The following is an 11839-nucleotide window of genomic DNA, read 5'->3' on the forward strand; positions in this document are numbered from 1 at the left end:
TTTAATTAATAGGAGAAGAGGGTTAAGATGAATTAATTAAATATTAATTTAATTAATTCATTAATTGATGGTTAAATAATCAAATAAATACTAAGTATTCATTTAATTAAGTGGACAGATTTATGTGACTACAAGATTTATTTCAAATATGTATCTTGTTTATGAAATAGGAAAGAAAATATTTATTACTTAAGTGTTGGTATTATAAACTATTCTCAAGTAGGTTAAAACTTAGAAAATTGAACGGTTTGAACAATTGGGCTTGTTATACATTCACTCCTGATCCCCAAAATTTGTTTCTCTTGTCTCAAGTCATTTCTAAGCGTGCAAGATTAATCCCACATGGTGTCAATCTAACACAAAATTCAATTTAAAATATAAGTGATCAACTCCTATCCTTTCCTTATAGCTATTGAGAGTTGAGTTAGTACACACTTGTCTAATGATTCATTATATGTTGGTATTTAAAGGCATTCATTTGGAAATTATTCCATATCTTAGAATCATTCAAAGTCCTACAGTATAGAAGAAGAATTCTCTTTAGAGTACTAAAAAGAGTATTAATGTTGCTTCAAAATTAATATCTAGATTAATTGCATGCTTGTTTTTGTCAATCTTTTGTCACAACCACAAAAGTTGGTCTATTCCAAGGGTTTAACTTAGGAGAGCTCAGACCCTATGATCCAAGGATCTCCCCAAGATTTTTCTAAATAGCAGTAATCATTAACAATCAACAAGAAGGACAAAATTCAACAAATCAAAAAATAAAAGTCTACACTCCACCAATTAAGACCATGTGTTAGAGGTTAGACCTATGTGATGTGGAACTAAAACACAATAATAGAATCTAATCAAGATCGGTTGAAGTTCTACATAGAATCCCACACATAAAACATATCTAGATTGTATTTTTTGTACACAAAGCAAATGAAATTTATATTGTATCAAATTTATCCTATCATTGTTCCAAAAATTAAGTCTCCCTATCTCTATACATTTAATTTCTTAAAATAACACTAATTTACACATATTGTCGTATCCAACCATCATTTGATTTGATTTGATTTAACTTAAATATACTTTTGTTTAACCATTATTTAATTAAAGTACATTAACATTAAAAAATACTTTGCTTCACACTATTATTTGGTGTAATTGCTTTTATTTTATTCTTTTCTTCTGTCTTTTTTCTTCTTAATATTTTCTTATACTCTTGAAAATCTCAATCTTGACTGCAAAAGAATCTGATACAAACAAAACTTAAAACTATTACCTCCATGGACATGCTCACTCATTTCATAGGTTGTCCAAATCCATATAGATTATAACAATAATATTTATACTATTATTAAAAACTTAAAAATTTCCATTGGAGCAACTGCAACTGCAAACAAACAAAATATTCCCCCCTCTGCATTAGGGATTTCTTTTCTTCTGTATGTGGATTTCGAGGTAGCCAAAATTATTAGTAAATGGCTTCTTAAGCTGTATCAAAAGACCAGAGAATCTCCCACAATGATGATGTTGCCAGCTGGGCTTTAAAACCTGCAACTGATCTCATCATCCATGTTCCTTCCCAATACAAAAATATTAACAAACCATTGCACCTCGTGGGGGCTGTATTACAATTATTTCTCCGCACATGAAAATTTGATACTCACAGAAAAAAGGGCAGTCGACCATTTCAGTTGTCTCTGCTTAAATTAGATTTTGGGCATATGACTTGTCGGCGATCCAGCATAAATTAAATGGCGTTATTGAAGCCACAAGCCCTTTTGATCAATTTTTTTTCCTGTTTCAAGCTATACTTAATTCTGTGTCATTCAAAAAATCACTGGATGGGTCGAAGCCTGATGACTAAAAGTGTACAATTAGGTTTCATCTGAAGCCACGTTCTGTCAATTTAGGGCGTAATCGCTGGGAATCTTCATTACACCTCTTTTCTGAGATTTTTTTAATGGTTATGAAATTGTATAAAAGGCTACTGAAGTATAATGATCTGCATATTCCAATCAGTTTGCACAATGCATTCAAGTGGAAATTGCCAGGGAAGCTCTGTGTGCAAGATGAAACATCTGTTTTGCGCTTTACATCTACTATATCTCTGTTGCATTACTGCTGCAGCTCCTATAAAAAATGGTGAGCATGTTGACTTTTTCACAGTTCATATTAGATTTTTTTTTTTTTTTTAATCAAATTGTGTTTAATTTGTATTTGAAAAGTTGATATTTCGAATCGTGAACTCTGAGTACAATAATGTGGAAAATTACAGAAGTGAGAAATACTGAATAGAGATCAGAGATCCCATAATAGAGGATTGGGCATTTATGTAATTTTTAATATTATTGTATTCATCTTAATAGAAATCATAAAATATGATCTTAAACATTAATTTAAATAAAATATTTAATTCAAAATAAAGCAGCAATATTGTGAATTGCCCTGTTTGTTTTAGCTGTTGTTAAAAAGTCTGTACATTTGATATGAAATACAATGATCTGCATATTCCAATCAGTTTATACAATGTACTCAAGTAGAATTGTAGAAATTACCAAGGAAGCTCTGTGTGGAAGATGAACCATTTGTTTTGTGATTTACATCTAGCATATCTCTGTTGCATTAGTGCTGCAGCTCCTATTAAAAATGGTGAGCATGTTGTATATTCAGATGTATGACATTTTCTGGATTAAATTGCGTTAAATTGTTTCTTAAAAGTTCACGTTTTAGTTCATATTTCATGATTTCTGAATATAAAAATATGGAAAATTACAGAAGTGAGAGAAGTGAGATAATAAATAGAGATCAAAGATTTCATAATGTAAAATCAAACATTTCTACAATTTCTTATAAGAGATCATGAAATATGATCCAAAAAATTAATTTAAAAAAAATAAAATAATACAGTTTAATTTAGAAAAAATCAGCAATGTTATATATTATCTTATTATTTGTAGTTTCTGGATGTGATTGTGTGAGAAATTTATTAATAACGTTTTGGATCACATTTCAGAATGTCAAATAGTTCAAGATCCTGAAGATGGACAGCGGAGTGTGATCTGAAATATTGATGGTTAATAATTTTTTCACACGATCAAATCCAAAAAATACAACCAATATTCGAACGAATTGTAGAAATCTAATAGCATTGATATATTATCTTATTTATTTTAGCTGTTCGTAAACAGTCTGTATATTTGATATTAAATACAATTATCTGCATTCCAATCAGTTTACACAGTGCATTCAAGTAGAATTAGAAATTACAAGGGAAGCTCCCGTATCCATCTGTTTTGTGCTTTACATCTAGTACATCTCTGTTGCGTTAGTGCTGAACATCCTATCAAAAATGGTGAGCACGTATAATCATATGCATGAAGTTAATACAGTTTATATTAGATTTTTTTTTAAGGATTCTCGAAGTTAATATTTTGAATCATATTTTATGATATCTGAGTACAATAATGTAAGAAATTGTGAAAGTAGAGTGATAATAAATATAGATCAGATATCTCGTAATGAGGAATTAAACATATCCACAATTTCTTATGTTATTGTATTCGTCTTGATAAGAGATCATGAAATATGATCTACAACTCATAATGAAGAATCGAGCACTTCTGCAATGTTTCATATTATTGTATGCATCATGAAAAATGAAAAATGATCAGAATCATTAGTTTAAAAAAAAATTAATACAGTTTAATACAGAAAAAATCAGCAATGATGAACATTGCCCTGTTTGTTTTAGCTGTTGGTAAAACAGTCTGTACATTGACCATAATACACAGGGCCAGATAGGCTCTTTCTTACTCTAATGTACTTTTTCTCAAATCTTAAGCTAAGGATTGTTGATGTGTATGTTGAATAGGTTTGCTGAAGAATGGAAACTTTGAGTACGGTCCAAAGCAATCCATGTTGAAGGGAACAGCGATCAAGGGATCGAACTCGCTGCCCTTTTGGCAAATCGAGGGCTTTGTTGAATACATAAAAAGCGGGCACCAACAGGGCGATATGTTAGTAGTAGTCCCGCAAGGGGATCATGCTGCAAGGCTGGGGAACGAGGCACGGATAAGCCAGACGGTGGAGGTGAAAGAGGGATCCTTCTATTCTCTCACATTTAGCGTGGCTCGAACCTGCGCCCAGCAGGAGGCATTGAATGTCTCTGTTCCGCCGGAGGCAGGGCAACTGCCAATGCAGACCCTGTACAGCAGTACCGGGTGGGATTCCTACGCTTGGGGTTTCCAGGCGGCTTCCAGCAAGGCGCAAATCATTTTTCACAACCCGGGCGTGACGGATGATCCCGCCTGTGGCCCTCTCATTGATGCAATCGCCATTAAGGAGCTGAAACTACCCCGGCATCTTAAGGGTAAAGCAGACTAAACTTTGTAAACCCTAATTGATGGATTCTAGACCTTAATCGATGGATTATAGAGTATGATGACCCCTAATTGATGGATTCTAGAGTATGATGTGAAACACTAATGATCCAGAAGCTTTCAAATTTAATTGTAGACCTTAGTAAATTTCTTAAAACCAGCTAATTGGGGGTGTTGCAGGTAATTTGATAAAAAATGGGAATTTTGAAGAAGGACCTCTGGTGTTCCGCCGCTCTGCTTATGGAGTTCTGCTGCCTCCCAACATAGACGACGACAATTCCCCTCTGCCAGGCTGGATAATCGACTCTCTGAAATCCGTCAAATACATCGATGCCTTGCACTATGCAGTACCAGAGGGCAAAAGAGCTGTGGAACTGCTGGCGGGCAAAGAGAGCTCCATTTCCCAGATTGTGCCCACAACTATGGGGAAAACTTATGTGCTGAGCTTCATGATCGGAGACGGAAGCAATACTTGCAGTGGATCCATGATCGTCGAGGCTTTTGCAGGAAAAGACACTGTGAAAGTGCCCTATGAATCCAAGGGCACCGGAGGCTTCAAAAGTGCCCAACTAGCCTTCAAAGCAGTTTCTGCAAAGACTCGGATCGTGTTCTACAGTACATTTTATCATGTGAGGAGTGATGATATGAGTTCACTGTGTGGACCGGTTATTGACGATGTTAAGTTGGTTCTCCATTAAATTTATGTTGATTGTGCTTCCATTGCTTTGCTCTGCTGATATGCTTATCAGAACTAGAAGCAGATGACAGGCCTCTGTGAGGTATATGAGAGTAACCGAGTCGCATATCATTTAGATATGTTAGCTAAAATGAAGCCCATCAACAGTAATAGCATCATGAAAACAGCAGGATTCAGCACCCTGTTATAGGCTGGGCCCTGGGGTGATATCGAGCCAGGCCAGCCAGTCATATATGTATTTTAGAAATAATGGTAAATGTTAAATTAATTATTTTCAGTGATTTTTTATTTCTTAAGGACTTTTCTAAGATAGATTACATTACATTCATATAATGTTTAAAAACTTCACACAATCAAATCTAAAAATCTGATGAATAGTTGAATTTCTTTGATTAAACGATATTTATTTGTTTCATTAAATTTTGTTATGAGTAGGATTTGTGGCAACATTGTTATGAACATAATTTTTATTTCATCTCTTTTAATTGATTATTTTTAATCACTTAATTGAGCATCTTAAATTAAGGGATATTAATCCTCTCCATTAACTTTTGTTATGTGTACAATTTGTTTCAAATTTGTTATAGTGTGATCTTTAGTGCATCTCTTTTAATGTAGGGTTAGTGTTTTTATCTTTGATGGTGTTGGAATAATGTATTCATTTAAAAAGAAATATTTTTAGTAGTAAAATTTTCAATTTGCATTAGCCTGTTGGAATCAAAGAACACTGAGAGGGAGGGGGGGGTGAATCAGTGTTCTGCAAACTTTGACATTATCAACTTGTTCTTTCAACCACTTAACACATTTAATCAAAAAGAAAGATGCAAGAACATAAAATGAACAACTACAACACCATAACACAAGGAATTTATACGTGGAAACTCGGTTAAGGGAAAAACCACGGATGAACCCACAAAATGAGTATACTCAAATAGAGGTTTTACAATGGGAACGCACATGCATTCATACGCACAACCTAGAGCTCACTGCTTACAAAATCTTTAACAAAAGATAACTGAAATGTCTGAACTAAAGAACACCATCTACAAATGTCAAAGTATAGTTCCAGTTAAGCACAATACATGAATTTCTTACACTTCATCTCTCACTGCTTTGTCACAAATCTGGAGCACACATCTCTAACCTGCGCACGTGAAACTATGCACAATCAATTACAAACACCTTTTTCATGCCTAAAATGATCAATTACATTGATTATATATATCCACAACATGAAATCATATCCATCACTTTTTTAGCTCATGAAGACTTAGAACATTATTGAAACGTATTTGAATTGTCGGCTGAATTCGAGCACAAATACTAATGCAGACCAAAACAATTGCTCACACGTTATCAAAACTATCGGCTAAACCTCTTGGATCACAAAACCAATCATCAAAATAGCTCCATCAAATCCACACAATGATCAACTACACAAGTCGACTTGATATTCACTGACAAACCAGAACCTAGTACTCAGGAGCTTGTAACTTGCACACCAATCATCACCGGAGACCAAAACTCTGGAATCACATGTTCCAGACATCCATCTACCTTCATTTAGATCCGCAACACAAAACGGTAGCCTGAAAAGAAATCCAGACCAAAATACTGAACACTGTCAGATGCTCTGTTCTAGGCTTGTCGGACTTGAACAAATCACCAAACTGACTTCCGATATGATCAAACCATGTAATGCGGATGAGAGAAATGACTTGGGTTGCCATCAATAACAACACCTAACTAGTTGTGCAGTGTCTCTTGCCAACAATCTCCCCCTTTGAAATTGATGGAAACACTTAGTGAAAAATGAAGTTAAGTGACAGAATCAATACCAACATATGTACACACTCAAAAACTCAAAACTCAAAAATTCCAAAACTCCCCTAAGATAAATATTACATTTTTCACTGCCCTACACTCCCTCTTTGACATCAATGGCAAAGGTAGGGATCCGCATGCCAAAATTTCATACAAAAAGTCTATATACAACAACATATGTACACATATACATTCCTATCTTACATAAACTTGAATATGTCTACCAAAAAAAATTTCAATGAGTTCAAATGATTGCCCCAACCTTTCTTGAGACACTCCAAGACTAAAATGAGACCGCTAAAAAGAAATGCTTGCATCTTTGTTGATTGAAGATCTGCGAGATCATTTGTGGCTATGGCATCCCGAGCTTCCTTCAAGGCACTAAGAATTGTATCCATCTTAGGAGTAATTAGGCTTCGAAGCTCACCAACTCTACCAATGAGCTTGTCCTTATCATGCATCAAGCTCTTAATTTTATCAAGTAATGATATAACCTAACTTTCTTGATAGGTCACAAAAGTAGTCAAAGGATCAAATGACTGAGAGATACCTACTAACTGCTTCTCAATCTCCTTTATCTGCTTCTCAATATCCTCAACAAATTTGGAGTATGACAAACAAGATTTGTAGACACTACCTCCTTCAAATAAGGCATCTTGAATACTTTTTACACAAGTGTCTAACAGACTCCTATCATGAGCAATCATCTTCTTTAATTCGTGAATGTTTTTGCATCAAACTCATTCTGGACTCTAACTTCAACTGTTTTTTCTAAGGACTCAAAGTGAGTACTTATAGAATTGATTAGGCTCTTCAACTGACCGAAGGGAGAATCAGATGTGTCCTTCTAGAATGTAGGCATTATCTTCTCCAGGACACCGAAAGAAAGACTTAGCATCTCACTGTCCTCTATGTGAGATTTTGGGATCTCTTATCTTGCCTTTGTCTATGCACATGATGCTAGCTTCAAGTTTTGAATGGGAGAAAGGGTGACCAAATTGATAGGCCCTTGAGACAATGCCAGATCATCAAAAAACAATTTATCTTTTTCAAGGAAGTCCTTGATATCTTCTGCAGTGTCTCTTGCTTCAGAGACAACACCAATTACCTCAACCTTTTTATCTTTTGAGTCAATCTCTACTTTGACCTCCTTTGGACCTTCATTATTAGTTGGAGATTGAGTCTCCATAGATGGTATTGTGTCCATATTATTTGTCTGATCTGGAGGTTTCTGAGTATCCTCGACCTTGTCTTCTTTTCCTGACTCCTCTCTACCTTGATCTTCTTTCACTTTGTCAACACCTTCCTCTTCCGAAATAGAGCAAATATTCACCTTAGCCTATTCAACTTTTGAATGCACTTCTAGAACAAATTAATTACCACCATCACGAGCTTCTTTTGAAAAAACATCAAATTTGTTCTTTTCTAGAATTGGCTTCAAGATCTTTTCTATCTCTTTGATCACTTCATCAATTTGCCCAATCATAAGCTTATTTATTCTTGTTTTGCTTGTAAATTCCTTTCTAAACTTTGAATAATCTATTTATTTTTTCTACATATATCATCGGGCATATATTTACCAACACATATTCCTTCAACCTTTCATCTTCTGCCTCTTTGACATATTTGACTAACATACCAGCCTTATCTACATCTAACTTTATTTTCTTGCTTGCTTTCCCTTCACTGGAGGACTTGTCCTTAGATATCCTTGATGCTTTTGTCTCCTTGGTCTTGATTTCCTTCACTACTTCACCTGATTTTGTCTCTTCATCATCTTCTACAGTGATATACACTTTTGAGCTTTTACCTTTCTTTCTTTTTTCACCTTTTTCGGATGATTTGGCTTGAGATTTCTTTGAGCTAGGTGGCTTATGAGAACCGGAGGAGGGTGCAGAGCTTCTAGTTTGCCTTGACTTGGGGGTGAAGGCTTTCAGACTGGTTTATTCAACTTTAACTTGCCTCTCCTCTGCAGCTTTTTGGGTTCTCTTCCTAGCCTCCCGGACTGCTTCTTTTGTAATGCCAATGCTCTCTTCATACTCCTCAACTTCCTTTGTAACCTTTTGGAACATCTTAGGCTTCTTAAACTGAGAGTGCAATTGTAAGTCGGCTCTACAAATGTGTTGAATCTATCCTCTAAGGTGTCAATAGGCTTGCTCAATAGATGTTGAGCATACATATCCAAAATCTGAGCATCTACTTCATACCCCATGGGCATGACCCAAACTGTCCTAGGCTCTATTGCTTCCATCAAGCATTGATCCATATCAACCATGAAGCATATAGTGTCTTTGTATTTCTCAACAATTGATTTAGGGATCCTTTTCCTATCCTACATCACACCTTGGAAATTCTTGAAGTAATCCCAAAGAGTAGCTTTCCAGGTCTAACTATCACCAACACTGTATAACAGTTATCTGATTTGGACAGCCACTAGTCTGTCACTTGCCCATTGAACATGACCAACTCCTGGAACCTCATTCATAAAATAGAAGAACAAGGATAGGATCAAAGTGTTATACTTGAATGTGTTCTTGTCCTACTTAATCTTGGCCAGATTCTTCATTAGTTCACTTTGCAACAACTCACATAGGTCATATTGTTTATTTTCCTTGACCATCTCATAGGTTGTATAGATTACAGTACCGGATATAGAATTCTCTCAATTGGAGTTATAGATCTTGTATCCAATTACCATTGAAGCAAATCTCATATCATGCTCAAGTATATCATTGATCATCATATCCCTTTTGTCAAATCTTGATTTGATTGTATCAATGACAACTTGGTTCTTCACAGATTTCAATGTGGTCAAAGCACCGAATGAGTATAAACCAGTTACAACCCTGATTGCATCCTTACTGATCATAAATGGCTTGCTAAACCACATGAACTCATCATGAATCCTTCTTAGCCCAAACAAGACCCATTTGTTTTCATTGAACATCGGGAATCTGACAAATTGAGCAAAGTTCTTCTCCTCCAGCACCTTAAATTTTGGTTTGAGCCTGAAATCTTCACCTAACAGCTGCTTGGAGTAGAGATTTAATAGATGTGATCTCCCTAACTCTTTAAGATTTGTATGAATGTAAGCCCTAATATCTTCGACATGCAGAAGGCCATACGGAACCGAAGAGAATGCACCTAGCGAATCTACTTCTAGTGATTTGAATGGATATTTCTTGAACCTGGGGTGAGATCTCTTGGTGATATCTATGACCAGTGGAGTAGCCATTTTTAGAATTCTCAATTTGAAAAGTTTCACAAATAAATACCTTTCTCGTCGGATTAGGGTTTCGCACGAAAATATTCTTGCGGCTTTGATCTCTAGGAAATCAACTTGCAAAGTGCTCTAAACCTCTTTCTCTTTGAATGCAAAGTGACAAATGAGAGGGTTAAGTTGCCTTTTATCATTTGCATATCGAACTTTTTGGTGCAATAAATATGTTTTCCCTAAACCTTCTGAATACCCTGCTTTCTCAGACTGCTCCACAAAATTCATCTACAAATCTTCAATATCCCTTAAATTCTTTCGAAAATTATCCCAAATCGTTTGTAATATCCCGATACAACTTCTGCCAACCTGTTGGATACAACTTCTGCCAACCTGTCGGATTCAGGTACCAACTGCTAGTAGGGGGAAATAGGATTTTCTTGAAAACTCCCCCTAGGCCAAAGGCCTTAAATCAATTCCCAAAGGAATTTTTGGCACTAGATTTAGGTGCGGACCCATTCCCTGCATCTATCTGATGAATAAATGATAAACAGTTAGTACCAAACCGGTACTAAGAGGGGGGGGTGAATTAGTACAAAAAAAAACACTTTCCCTCAACCGGTTTGACTGCAAACACTACACTTTGACTGGCAAGCACTAACACCGGTCTAAATCAGATTACTACTGGTAAGACACAGTGAGAATGTGAAAGACATAAACCAGTAACCCTTAGCTTTCCATACAATCTAATACCTCATTTCCACTTCACCCTTATGCATAAACAAGTAATCTATCATCAAAAATATAATGACTGCTAGTTCAACATATTTTACCAGTTTGACATAAAACACTAAACCATCACATGAAAGGCATCACACATGACACACTGATTTTTCACGTGGAAACCCAATTGGGAAAAACCACGGTGGGGATGAATACCCACAAGTTTCTCTTGAACTCTTTTGAAGTCCACTCTGTTAGGAGCCTGGTCTGGTTAGAGACTTTAACAATAGGTTCTGCTAGGAACCAATCCTGCTAGGGATCACCCGGTTAAGGGATGGCTAAATACTCGGTTAAAGGTTAGAACCCTGTTAAAGATTACCTCAAAAGAGGATTTGAAGAACTCATTGAATTGAGTCACCTTGTTAAAGGATCTACACAAAATCCTGTTAAAGCTACCCAGTTAAGAGATTTTCCAACTGCTGAAATGGTTAGAAGTCAATAGGTAATACACTGATCTGATAACAACACTCAATGCCAAGGCAGATCCACTTAAGGTCCTCCTCTTCTACAATCACACTCTGCAGGTATCAACACACTTCTCTAGTGTGGCAAGAATCAAGTATCTCTTCACTTGGATACTCACATAACATTTGCCAACCACTTCAAAATGAAAAACATCATCAACCTTATAGGAAACAGATAGGTCGGTAGAATAAACCCTAAACCCTAAACATTTAGGTTTTACAATCCAGTCGGTTCAATCCTAACTGTTAATCACACTGCATCGAATACAACAGTCTTGAACAAATCTCAAGACATTCTTCAACATTCATTCTTTGTCGCTTCAGGAAGCTGATAACTCATCACGTGCTCTCCATCGTTTACAGAGACTTCGCACATTCCCGAGGTAGATAGGATCAATCTCCATGCAAGATCCTCAAGGAAATCCTTCACGTGCACAAGGCTGACATGGCAACACTTATCTGGTCTTCATTACAATGCTAA

General features: G+C 35.9%; 1 protein-coding gene across 1 annotated transcript; it reads left to right on the forward strand.

The window, feature by feature from the left end:
- Nucleotides 1-1271: 1271 nt before the first annotated feature.
- On the forward strand, nt 1272-5354 carry LOC131069911 (protein DUF642 L-GALACTONO-1,4-LACTONE-RESPONSIVE GENE 2). The gene is made up of 3 exons (XM_058005457.2): nt 1272-2139; nt 3869-4366; nt 4557-5354. The coding sequence occupies exons 1-3, from the start codon at nt 1995-1997 to the stop codon at nt 5072-5074; spliced, it is 1161 nt and encodes a 386-aa protein (XP_057861440.2). The 5' UTR covers nt 1272-1994; the 3' UTR covers nt 5075-5354.
- Nucleotides 5355-11839: the final 6485 nt, after the last annotated feature.

The sequence above is a fragment of the Cryptomeria japonica genome, chromosome 7 (assembly GCF_030272615.1).
Source record: "Cryptomeria japonica chromosome 7, Sugi_1.0, whole genome shotgun sequence".
NCBI lineage: Eukaryota > Viridiplantae > Streptophyta > Pinopsida > Cupressales > Cupressaceae > Cryptomeria > Cryptomeria japonica.